Below are 14075 nucleotides of genomic sequence, written 5' to 3' on the forward strand. Positions count from 1 at the left end.
GGGTTAAAGATCCCTTTATCTATGCTAGTGTATACAGGGACGGTTAGGCAGGGATTAGCAATATGCACCCAGAACTGCTCGTGGCTCTGAGTGCATATTGCACCTGACAGGTTCCCTTTAAGAGTGTTTTAATCTTTTCCTATTTATACTATTATGAAAGTTAATAATAATAATTTCTCTTCCTTTTTTTGTAGTATACAGCGACGGCTATCGTTACAACTACCCATCCTCCACCATGCCTACTTGCCATCAATAGGTGGCGTGGATGCAAGCTGTGCCAGTCCGTGTGTAAGCCCTAGTGCCAGCCCCCGGCACAGACATGTGCAGCCTTCCTTCCAAGTCATGGTCTCTGGCCTGTAGAAATGGCTGAAACAGGCTTCCTGGACTGCTCCTGTAATTTCTCAAGAAAGACTCAACTGCACATTCGGATATAGAATCTTTGCTACACACACGTAACATTTGCTCTTAATATTTGAGGACAGAGGAATTCTAAGGATGTCACCCTGGGAGGCCGATTTCAACCAGCATGGGCTTTTAATGAAAGAGTTAGAGAGATGCACAGAGTTATACCTGGAGCCTTATTTGTGGAGTTTTTGTTTCTTTACTCAGAGGACTCAGATAACATAATTCTTCCCAAAACTGTATGAGCAAAAGAACAAGAGAACAGAATTCTGAAACTTGCACAATGAAATTAAAGAAATTTAGAACGAAGTAACTTCTTAAATCCAACTCACAATGCTACGAATATGGCTGCTATGAACTTTGGTTAGTACACTTTATACACATGTAAAAATATTTAAAAAAAAATTGAAAAAAAAATATTAATAAAGAAAAAAAAAAAAGAGGAGACAGCACAGCTAGGAATTATTTACAGAGAAACATACACGGGTTTGCACAATTCTGCTGAGATGCCGAATGCATTCCATTACGATAAGCCCTGTTTGTGTTTCACGTCAGAAAAAAAATAAGAGCATCTTTACAAATGATCCCTCAGGTGACAGCGAGACATGCAGTATTACCAAGGTTTTGTCTCTGTAACTGAACTAAGCTGTTTTTACAATGGTATATATTTAAAGCAGTATGGAGTCAACAGGAAACCAAGGTTTTACTGTACTGAGCCAGAACAATTTGCAGCACAGCACTTCTGAGAATTTAGGAATGGATATGTTCCTACGCTCGCCATTTGGGACTATGTTTTATCAAGGTTTCTGTATTTTTTTGTAATGCACAGAACTGAGCGACTTGCAGGCTTGGGACCTAGTAAATAGCTTATATGTCACAAGATGGATGATTTGTCACAATTTGTGTTTGATTTGTTCCATACAGTGCCACAGAAAAAAAAAAGTACAATAAAACCAATGTTACTGTGGATTCAGGTTCTTTAGGCATTCCCGCACTGTTTAACGACATATGCCATTGCGCCAGAATTGTGTTACATTTTCTTTCTTAATTAATTCAGCCAATCCCTAAGTATTTTTCATCAGGTTCAGAGAATATTATGGGACTAATAATCCACTTTCTGAAACAAAGGTCTTCAATTGATATATGTCGGAGAAGAAAAAAACAAAAAGTTCTTTACAAATTTTCTACTACATTGTATGTATATATACACACCTAATTTGATTGGTAAATGCACCAAATGATGAATATGCATTGTGAAAAACTTTATATTTGGAATATCAGAGTGAATTTCAATAATCGTTACATTACTATGAGCCATTAATATTTTCAAACAGTCTTAGACCAATTGAAATACCATGTACTGTAAGACTTGTTCATCAGAATGATGGAAATAGCACAACATGGCAGGTACTTTCCACTACTCTCCGTATAGTCTAACTCCAACTGTTAACATCTCATTTTATGTGCACATTTTTATGTCTGTCGTTGGATATCATGTTCTAGTTTACATGTGAAATGAAAAGTTTAGTGACTTTGTTAATACATTCTATTACTTGAATATCTTGTACTGAATCTGGCCTAACCTGTTTTATAGGCCAAAGCTGCTTTCATAGTTCTGCAGTCTTCAGAGCTGAACTCTTCCAGCATTCTCTGCATGGAGCTTTATCTGCTAATTTCATTTAAATTGTAGAACAATGAATTGTTAGGGCTGTGTCTGATAACCTGTTTGTTTGTTTGTTTGTTTGTTTGTTTTAATGAAGACCATCAGAACTGTGAATACAACGCTGACAGGATGCATATCTAGTTCAGTAGAAGATATGTATTGCATTGTATTAATAAAGCTGCTTATCTTTTTATTTAGAATAGCTCTAAATTATGTGCAAGGTAAAGATATCCTTAAAGGGGTTGTCTGCTTGATGGTAAAACTTCCTAACATGTCACACACGAAAATTTTTCACGGTCCGTTGCAAAGTTCCATGGGCCATCCATGTGTTACTGTGTATGGCATCAGTGTGCTGTCCCTGTGCTATCCATGTCACATGCGGATAGCACACGGACAGCATGAACTTTTATTCTTACTTGTCTCCAGCGCTGCTGTCACTTCTAGGTCTGCACTCAATGCAGTGAATATACATGAGCATAATGAGCGGGCCCAGAAACAACAGCAGAGGCAAAAACAGCAGCACTGGAGACAGGTAAGTATATATCTTTTTTTTTGTAAGTGACATGTGTTTGCTCTGGTACGTGTCACACTGATGTCACACAGATCACATAAGTATGCAGTCCGTGTGACACTCGTGCTGCCGGCAGAATATGGATATGTCGCTGTGTGGAGCATGTGAACATGAAAAAAAAGGCAGATGTGCAGTACCCAGCTGTGGCCGCTATCAGAAGATGGGGCAGCTCCATTTTCGGCTACCTACTGCCATCGGTACCAAGAACAGCTGATCAGTGCGGGTGCCAGCCGATCAGACATTGATGACCTATCCTAAAGCTAGGCCATCAATGTAAAAGTAGCGAGTGCATACAAACAGGTTGTGAAATAACCATTTACGACATGTTAGGAAGTTTTACAATAAAATAACCAACTGCATTAAAATTGAGAGAGATAGTGAATGTCTTTCTGTTTGTTGTGTAATTGCCATACAAGGATGGTATAAACATTTCTACATTAGAAATTAAAAGAAATCTTTTACCAGGTTTTTACTTCCCTAGCTAATAGCATCATGATGTTGGGGCAGAGACACAGATTCCAGTGATGTGTCACTTTCTTGCCTCTTTTCTTTAGTGTTGATACAATCCTCGCTTTATCTGCAGCAGATCTACCAGTACTCTAAAGGCTGCTTTACATGTGTCACTTTCTCGTGCAATTGCATTTTCGATTGCACCTGCCCCCATCGTTTGTGCGGCATGGGCAATTTCTTGCCCATGTCGCACAATGCTGTAACCCCAGTCACACGCACTTACCTTCCAAACGACCTCGCTGTGGGCGGCGAACATCCACTTCCTGAAGGGGGTGGGACGTTCGGCGTCACAGCGACGTCACACAGCGGCTGGCCAATAGAAGCGGAGGGGCGGAGATGAGCGGGACGTAAACATCCTGCCCACCTTTTTCCTTCCGCATTGCCGGCGGGACGCAGGTAAGCTGCAGTTCATCGTTCCCGGGGTGTCACACAGAGCGATGTGTGCTGCCTCGGGAACAATGAACAACAGGACGTTCAATTTTTTGAAAATGAGCAACGTGTCAACGATGAACGAGAAGGTGAGTATTTCTGCTCGTTCATAGCTGTCACATGCTACGATATCACTAACGATGCCGGATGTGCGTCACTTACGACGTGACCCCGCCGACATCTCGTTAGATATATCATAGCGTGTAAAGCCGGCTTAAATGCTGAGCTCTGAAACCCCACCCATACCACTGATTGGCAGTTCTCTGCCTATGCACAGTGCATACAGAAAGCTCACAATCAGTGTTGGGGGTGGGTTTATACAGCGCTCATGAATATGAAGAACTACATGGCATCAGGTATACTCACCTACGGAAAAAACTGTAATTTTAAAAAACAAAACAAAACTACAGTAAACAGCTCAGTAAGTGACACATCGCTGGAACCAGAATCTCTGTCTCTACATTATGCTGCCCTCAGATTAGGTGGTAAAAACCTGGTGACAGATTCAAATTAAGCTTCTAAATAAATTGTTTTTGCAAATGGAGTGATTTTGATAATTCAGCTACTGCCATAATCCCTTATACATTAAAACATCTTTTAAAGTCACCTTAAAAAGGCAAAAAAATTGTTTAAAAGAACAGAGAGTCCTCAGTGGTTGATACCTTTTAATGGCTAACTGAAAAGATGGTAATAATTGCAAGCTTTCGAGACTACTCAGGTCTCTTCATCAGGCATGGTATAAGAGATCTGAGCACAGATAACGATACAAAACTGGTCCTCTCTGAATGTGACGCGACGGCCGGAGCCTGCACAGGAAATGCCAGACACACGTGAACAGAGCGCAAAATAATCACCACTGCTGAAAGCCCACCGTCCGACGCCAACGCCCCGGGGGCACCGCCAACACACGGCTTTATTATCAGCATCACATTAAAAATGGTGGATAAAACAGGGGCGGAGCCGGAGGAGCATCCACACCGGACAGGAAACGTGGCAGCCGTGACATGCGGCCCCCCGGGCACAGCGCGCCCACCCACCCCCCCCCCCCCCCCCGCCGCCCGGGCACAGCACGCCCCCCCCCGGGGCAGAGGCAGGTAACAGGGCCGCCACGCTCAGACCTTTCCTTGTGTGCAGAGACACGGCAGCAGGGTGACACCCCATTCATTTCCCACCAACAGAGTCCAGCGTCAGAGGCCTCGGCCGCCCCTCACCCAGCCCCTCCAGCCACAGCCAAAAAGGTACTGGCAAGGCAAGGGTTACCGGGAATAGAAAACAACAAATTAGAAAAGGGGTGAGGCTTCAAAGCACGTCCTCTTCTGGAGGCTGACGGGTGATGGTGGCAGCGTGGAGCACAAGCTATCTGCGGAGGTAAAGCGGTGCGGTGGTGGAGGATGCGGGCACAGGGGCAGCGGCGGCGGCTCACACCGGCTCACACCTTAAAAAGGCAGAAGTTTAACAATTACCAATCTTCATAATATTTAATCTCTATAGAAATATATTTTTATATCCATCCCATAATACAGTATGTTCTGTTCACGTAGGATATTCTAACGTTATAACTGAAAGTGGCCTGTAACAGGAGCCATGTAAGCCGGGTGCCACAATCTTCCTATCGGCCATGGTCTGCCTATTCATGGCTGTGACGATGACTCCAGTTTTCCCTCTTTCCAACCATTCTGTGCTATTTTCATCTACTGTCCAATAAGTCTGATAATGTCATCTTTTTTGAACATGAATGAATTTGGAGCGTAAATGAACGGTACCAAGCATTAGGTAAACGGCGCCAGTGTTTTTGTTTTACCCCTCACAAAAATAAATAATAGCACCACAAAACAATAGAATTCACAGTTACCAAAATGTAACTTAAATATCAATGCTGAGGTTTGTTTTAGATAGACATACAGTAAATGGTAAAAGTGTCTTGATACTCATTTATATGTATTAACAGCCATTTAATTGTATTCAAATCTGTAGTTTTACTTGTTTGATAAAAAAAGAGAAAACCTTATTGAGAATGGTGTTGTTTTTTCATTTAAAGCCAACGAGTGAGCTGTGCCATGTAGTGTCCGAAGCAATCCTTAGCCCTTACAGCAATAATAAGGAATACAGTATATACTCTGAATGGACTGTAGTCTAAAATATTTAGTTTCCTTCCTAATGGATGGCTGCCATACGTAATCTACATTGTTACGGAATAAAATAACCCTGCATTGTGACATAAAGCATTTTATTTTGGCTTACACTGACATTTTGTTACGCAGTCCATTCAATTACTTGAAGTGATTTATTTTTAATGGGACCTTTAAAGAAGAAAATGTGAGAGGATAAAAGCTGGAAGGATGTAAAAGAATGATCACGTAAGATTAAAGGGAACCTACCGCTGACTCATGCCGCCCAAACCACCGGTAGCATGACTCAGATACCGGCTGCATTATTGCAACCCGTTATAATACGCAAATGTGGTCTAGAGAAAATATTTTTTGAAAACTCAACAGGGAATTATCCATCTGTGATGATTAGTCTGTTGCAGTTCTCCGCTCCCAATGACTGCCACTTAAGGCCGCTTTACACGCAACGACGTATCTAACAATATGTCATCGGGGTCACGGAATTCGTGACGCATATCCGGCATCGTTAGCGACGTCGTTGCGTGTGACACCTACGAATGAGTGCAAACAATCAGAAATACTCACCTAATCATTGATCTGATCATTGACACGTCATTCATTTTCAAAAGATCGTTGCTCGTTCTGGACACAGGTTGTTCATCGTTCTTGAGGCAGAACACATCGCTACGTGTGACACCCCAGGAACGATGAACAACAGCTTACCTGCGTCCTCCGGCAACGAGGTGGGCGTGACTTTAATCCGGCTGCTCTCCGCCCCTCCGCTTCTATTGGTTGCCCGCTGTGTGACGTCGCTGTGACGCCGCACAAACCTCCCCCTTAAAAAAGAGTTTATTCACCGGCCACAGTGATGTTGGTACGAAGGTAAGTATGTGTGACGCTTCCTAGCGATATTGTTCGCCACGGGCAGCAGTTTTCCCGTGACGCACAGATGACGGGGGCGGGTGCAATCGCTAGCGACATCGCTAGCGATGTCGCAGCATGTAAAGCAGCCTTTAGAGAGAGTTCTTTCAGCCATAGGGAGCAGTGCAGGAGAACACTGCAGGTTACCTGCCTGGGACTAGAGTGAGCAGATAGTACAAGTGCTTCTCAATAAATTAAAATATCATCAAAAAGTTAATTTATTTAGTAATTCAATACAAAAAGGGAAACGCATATATTATATAGAGTTATTACAAACAGATTAATTTATTTCAAGTGTTTATTTCTGTTAATGTTGATGATTATGGCTTACAGCCAATGAAAACCCACAAGCTATTATCTCAGAAAATTAGAATATTATATAAGACCAACTGAAAAAATGATTTTAAACTCCAAAATGTTGACCTACTGATAAGTTTGTACAATAAATTTTCTAAATACTTGGTTGGGGCTCCTTTTGCATGAATTACTGCATCAATGCGGCGTGGCATGGACGCAATCAGCCTGTGGCACTGCTGAGGTCTTATGGAAGTCCAGGTTGCTTTGATAGCAGCCTTCAGCGCGTCTGCATTGTTGGGTTTGGTGTCTCTCATCTTCCTCTTGACAATACCTCATAAATTCTCTATGGGGTTTAGGTCAGGAGAGTTTGCTGGCCAATCAAGCACAGTGATATTGTGGTTATTAAACCAGGTATTGGTACTTTTGTCAGTATGGACAGGTGCCAAGTCCTGCTGAAAAATGAAATTTGCAACTCCAAAGAGCTTGTCGGCAAGGGGAAGCATGACATGCTCTAAAATTTCTTGGTAGACGGCTGCGCTGACTTTGGTCTTTGGTCTTGATAAAACACAGTGGAGTCGACCTACACCAGCAGATGACATAGCTCTCCAACCATCACTGATTATGGAAACTTCACACTAGACCTCAAGCAGCTTGGATTGTGGCCTCTCCACTCTTCCTCCAGACTCTTGGACCTTGATTTCCAAATTAAATGCAAAATTTACTTTCATCTGAAAACACCTTGGATCACTGAGCAACAGTCCAGTTCTTTTTCTCCTTGTTCCAGGTAAGACACTTCTGGCATTGTCTATTGGTCATGCGTGGCTTTACACAAGGAATGCGAAGGTTGTAGCCCATGTCCTGGATACATCTGTGTGTGTGGTGACTCTTGAAGCACTGACTCCAGCAGCAGTCCACTCCTTGTGAATGTCCCCCATATTTTTGAATGGCCTTTCCTTAACAATCCTATCAAGGCTGCGGTTATCCCGTAAAGGTTTCTTGTGAACCTTATTCTACCACACTTTTTCCTTCCACTCAACTATCCATTAATATGTTTGGATACAGCACTATGTGAACAGCCAGCTTCTTTAGCAATGACCTTTTGTGGCTTACCCTGCTTGTGAAGTGTGTCGATGACTGCCTTATGGACATCTGTCAAGTCAACAGTCTTTCCCATGATTGTATAACCTACTGAACAAAATTAAGGAACCATTTTAAATGCCTAGGAAGCCTTTGCAGGTGTTATGTGGTAATTATTCTACCATATTTTTTGTTTAATAAGACACACCGGATAATGAGACGCAAAAAAAAGTGGGGTCTGTCTTATACTCCATTGTTCTCTTACTGGAGGGGGGCGGCAGCAGTGGTGGAGCAGGGTCAGAGAAGGCAGAGGCTGTGCTGGCAGCAGCTGCAGCTAAGTGCTGGCAGCGGCAGGGAGTCAGTGCTGGCAGTTGCGGCGGCGGCGGGTCAGTTCTGGCAGCGGCGGTGTGTCAGTGCTGGAAGCACCAGCGGGTCAGTGCAGGCAGCGGCGGTGGCGAGTCACTGCTGGCAGCGGCGTGTCTGTGCTAGTAGCGAAAGCTGTGGTGGTTGTGTGATGGAGCAGGCCATGCGGCGAGTGTCCCAGATGCTCTGTCGGCGGTCTGGGCTTCAAAGAAATGGTGCCCAGTAGGAGCATGCGCAGATGGAGCTCTCATCCAAGAGCTCCATCTGTGCACGCGCTGACTCCGGGCGCCATCATTTGAAGCCTGGACCGCGGACAGACCATCTGTGACACCCGCCGCACAACCACCACAGTCCGCACAGCCAGCTGGCCACCTGCACAGAGTGGCAGCCAGCAGGCCAGCTGCCCTCCTGCACATAGAGGCAGCTGGCCGCCTGCACAGAGAGACAGCCGCCCACATGCACCGACAGGCACCTGGCTGCTCGCACAGACAGCCGGACAGACAACCCCCTGACAATTCTCCCAGTAAGTTATATTTTGATTTTAAGACAAACCACTCATTTTCCTCCCAAATTTTCAGGAGGAAAAGTGTGTCTTAAGGCCCCGTCACACACAACGAGATCGCTAACAAGATCGTTGCTGAGTCACAGTTTCGGCGATGCAGTAACAATCCCGTTAGCGATCTCGATATGTGTGACACCTACCAGCGATCAGGCCCCTGCTGTGAGATCGCTAGTCGTTGCCAAATGGTCTGGACCATATTCTTCAAAGGCGATGTCCTGCTGGGCAGGACGCATCGCTCTGTTTGACGCTGTGTGACAGGGATTCAGTGACTGCCGAGATCGTTATACAGGTCGCTACTGCTGCCTGTATCATTACTGCGTCGTTGGTAAGGTCTGACTGTGTGACATCTCACCAGCGACCTCCCAGCGACTTACCAGCGATCCTTATCAGGTGGAATCGTTTTCGTGATCGCTGGTAAATCGTTGTGTGTGACTGGGCCTTTATAATCCAAAAAATATGGTAATTTTCTGAGATAATGACTTTTGGGTTTTCATTGGCTGTAAGCCATAATCATCAACATTAACAAAAATAGACACTTGAAATAGATCACTCTGTGTGTAATGACTATATAATATATGCATTTCCCTTATTGTATTGAATTACTGTAATAAATTAACTTTTTGATGATATTCTAATTTATTGAGATGCACTTGTAGGTTTAATCTGCAGGTTAATTTAATTCTGTCCTGCCACTTTACTAAAAGCATGGCTAAAGGGACAAAATAAACTGCATTCCTCATGGGAGCTGCCAGCTTTCAGTCATAGCAGCGTGCACGAAATGCCTACAGTCATTGCTCATAGCATTATGGGTGGTGGCTGTAAGCATGACCCAGCATTTTGACTGACAGCATGCTCTGCACAGATGTATTTCAGAGTGTTGGGGTGCTCTTATCACTCACTGTATACTGAGTGGTACATGAAGCTGCTCCAATATCACTGAAATCTGGCGGCTCCAGGAAGGAATAACATTAATTTTCTGCCAGTAGCCGGGCTTTCAGTAAAGCAGCTGGAACTTATTGTTACTGTATTAACTTACAGATTGACCCTCTACAACTGCAGGTTAATTGCATATAAGGACATTACATCTTCCATTTAATGACGACATGTCACTTGCCATAAATATACTGTATTTTTTTTTTACTGGTCTGACTGCAGTTCTCCTGAATCTGGCTTTGTTTTTCTTTTTCTTTTTTCCCTGCTCATCTCCATTACTGAGATATCCCTGAATATACAGTAAAGCTATTTATTTTAGCCAAGGGGGGCCTCAACTCTTCTCTATGGGGGTCTTCTTCAGGACCACAGTCAGTTGACTTTTAGGAATTGAGAGATGTAGAACCAAAAATTAAAACATTCCCGATTCAGGGCAACAGCAGCACTTATACTAAGTAAATAAAATGTAATATTTCTGGAAAGATACAGCTCCTTTTAAAGGAATGGTACTGGAAATGATATATACCATGCTATGCCCAGACCAGGGAAGGAGGGGATGGTGAATGATTCTAAAAAACATCATAGAGCATATCTGAGTGTCACGTATGATCTCTGTAGATGGACATGTACAAGGCACAACAGTGTACACGTTTTGCCAGGAGTGTTACTTTACATACCTCATGATACATGCTTCTTCATTATGTGACAATAGTTTATTACCAATAATATTCATAGATTTTAAGGGTAAATAAACCAACTGAAATCATCATCTCCTTCAAGGAACATTGCAGAAATAAACATAAAAGTTGTATGGGCCAGCTAGACAGCTCTTTATGTATCTAGAGGGCTAGTACTGCTTTTACAATCTGAGTATATATTTTTTCATTTTGTATAAATATTTTCTGTGAAGGAATTGTTTATAGTGAATTTGTATTCTGCACTCACAAAGTGGCTATCCCACAGTGGATGGTCAATAGGAGTGCTTAAAGGGGACTTGCATATAGGCAGACAAATAGATTTATATGTTTGAGAAACAAAAATTACTAGAGGCACTAACTTCATCTCATAAATTTGGAATAGAGGATCATTGATGTATGACTGTACATTTATAAAATACCCAGTGTAAGAATGGACATGAACATTACAGTGGATATAATTGCATATAAACAAAAGTGTCAGATTTACTCCGAAAAATGGAATAAACACATTGGGTGGTATGTACATGTGTGGTGAACAATATATGAGATTTCAAATGTAAAAAAGTCAAAAAGTAGATTGGCACTCACCATGGAGTATGATTCAATTGCTGTTTACTTTCTTTGCATGGTACAGTGGTATACAAAAAGAACAATTTATAGCAGATCATGTAACCTACAGCTGTTAGCATCTTGAGAAAAGGTGCCTTGAGAAAGCCTTCTGTGCATGAAACGGGTAACCTACGGCTGTTGGTATCTTGAGAAAAAGCTCCTTGCGAAACCCCTCTGTGCGTGAAACAGGTAACCTTTGGCTATTGCTATCTTGGCCGTAGGCTTCTAATCAGCTGGAAATTGTTCTCTCTCTACTATGCAAAGGAAATAAACTGCTATTTTATCATAGTACATGGCGAGTGCCATTCTACTTTTTGATATGTTAGAGTAGATGTAATTGAATGTAGTCTAGTTTATTGATATCTATTGATTATTCTTCCAATGTAAACTATATCAATCTCTTAAACTCAAACCTTTACACATGCACAATATATTTATAATGTTCATTTCTTGTTTCTAGGACATGAGACAGCTACCGTATTTTTCGGATTATAAGACACACACTTTTCCTCCCTAAAATTTGGGTGTGTCTTAAAATCCAAATATAGCTTACTAGGAGGTGGATAATTGACTCGGGGGCTGTGCAGGCAGCTGTCTGTGCTGCCGGCTGTTTGTGCAGGCGGCCGGCTGCCTCTCTGTGCAGGCAGCCGGCCATCTCTCTGTGCGGCTGTCTGTCTGTGCGGGTAGCCAGCTGCCTCTATGTGTGGGCGGCTTTCTGTGCGGGCAGCTCGGTGGCTCTCTGTGCGGGTGGCCAGCTACGTCTCTCTGCAGGTGGCTGGCTGTGCGGGTGGGCAGCTGGCTGCCACTCTGTGCGGGTGGCTGGCTGGCTACCTCTACGTACAGGCGGACAGCTGGCTGTCTGGCTGTATGGGCTGCGGTGGCTGTGTGGAGCACGGTGGTGTGGCGGGTGTACCAGGTGCTCTGAATTAAAATGATGGCGCCTGGAGTCGGCGCGTGTGCAGATGGAGCTCTCGGCTCACGATCTTGTCATTGTGTTGAGAAATCAATCAGCGCATGCGCCACTTCGGACGCTATTACTTTGAAGCCTACACCGCTGACAGAGTATCTAGGACACCCGCCACACCAACCTGCTCCACACAGCCAGCACAGCTTCTGCTGCCAGCACAGCCCGACCGCTGCCAGCACAGACCCCACCACTGTGAGCACAGCCCCCACCAGCACCGCCCCACCTCCTGTGACTTCACTTCACCACCGCTATTGCCACCGCTATTGTAAGGCAACACCGGAGTAGAAGACGGACCTTTTTTTTTTATTTTATTTTATTTCTAAATTTGGGGTGCGTCTTATATTCCGATGCGTCTTATAAAACAAAAAATACGGTAATTATTACAGGATGGTCATGTCAAGCGCAAACAAGTCTCACTGAATCACTGACTATTGTGCATTGTGCCTAATTTAATCTGAATCATTCCATGATGACCAATATCTTGGGATATAAGACACATGTACATAAGGGATACACAACCGATGAATACGATCATATATAGGTGGATCATCTAAAGATAACTATCAGACAACAAACCAAGAGGAAACCACAAATTTCTTCCATTCCTAAGGTATAGGGAATGATATATACATTAAGTGACATCCATATATACTAGTAACTTCTTCCACACCATTACTTATTTTACACCTTCATCCCCCTTATATATCTGATGTGTTCTGTATGCACTTTAATATTGCCCACTACGTTTTACATTCTACCATATTTATTTAATTCCCTGCTATAAAAGTTTTTATCTCTAAACAGAGTTTATTAAAGATGTGTTGAAATAATAAAAATATTTAATTGACATTAAGCCTTAATTGGTGGTTTCCACTTTGTTTGTTGTCTGACACATGTACATAAATAAACACACATAATGGTAGAAATCCTTTGCAATAGCTGAAATACAAGTGTTAGTTCGTATCCGGAGATGGGTGTGTGCGTCTGTGTTTGTGAATCTTCACTGTGTGCCAGTTGTTCATAGCTAAATCCATAACATTCACTGTCTTAATAAACCTTATACCCTTCATTTACTTTCTAATACACAAATCATAACCCAACTATACATTAGATAATATACAATGTTTTGTTCATGAAGACCACAACATAAAATGAAGTGTACTGTACAGAGCCTGTGCTAGATGGTAATTTCCAATTATGTTTTTGCACAAATGCTTTAAGACTAGACTGGAACTGCCAGGATAAACTGGAGATTTTCTTGTACCCTTATATTGCATGATACCAATTTTTAATAAAATATAAATCTGTTTTTATGAATAAAATATTTAAAAATACCAGATTCTCACAATTTATGTGCCTAAAGACAAGAGCATGTTTTCTATTTGTATTATTTTTTTTTAGTATAACATATGCGGGGTTCAGTTTCTTAAATTTCTGAAATCCCATGAGCACAGTTTTATGATTTAGAATTTTAAAACCATGAGTTTTTTTGTTTTACAAATCTTCAAAAAGTAATGTCTGATTTTTTTGTTAACAAATGTTGTCGTCTATTGGAGGAAAAATGTAATCTTGAAAAATAAGTACAACTCGATCCAAACAGGTGAAATCTTGAATGCAATAATACCTAGTTCTTATATTGTAGTCATGCTCATGTTCTTATAGAACTGAGAGAAATAGAATAATGGTCAATATATTTTTCCTTGCAGACTGCCCAATTTGAAATCAATGAAGAATTTACCAGTGACTTTCTTGTTCCCTCAGGGTTACAGATACAAAGATAATAGCATTGAATTATATGCATACGTTGACAAAATTGTTTTTAGCCTTCTGGCAAAGTAAGAAAAACCCACAATGGTCACTGAAATAACATGAAACTGACAAACATAATTTTCAATTTAAATTGTCAATTATAGAAAATTAGACAGTTTTAAATTGTATTTCAAAAGAAAATTAAAAAAAAGAAATTGT

At 42.1% G+C, this 14075-nt stretch overlaps 1 protein-coding gene across 1 annotated transcript in view; it reads left to right on the forward strand.

Moving 5' to 3' along the window:
- The window catches only part of GABBR2 (gamma-aminobutyric acid type B receptor subunit 2), a 1152522-nt gene extending 1139081 nt beyond the window's left edge, over positions 1-13441 (forward strand). The window contains exon 19 of the mRNA XM_075314883.1: positions 195-13441. Coding sequence (XP_075170998.1) covers positions 195-360 — 166 coding nt within the window. The 3' untranslated portion in view covers positions 361-13441. The remainder of the gene's footprint in view (positions 1-194) is intronic.
- Positions 13442-14075: the final 634 nt, after the last annotated feature.

This window comes from Anomaloglossus baeobatrachus, chromosome 6 (genome assembly GCF_048569485.1).
Source record: "Anomaloglossus baeobatrachus isolate aAnoBae1 chromosome 6, aAnoBae1.hap1, whole genome shotgun sequence".
Taxonomy (NCBI): Eukaryota; Metazoa; Chordata; class Amphibia; order Anura; family Aromobatidae; genus Anomaloglossus; species Anomaloglossus baeobatrachus.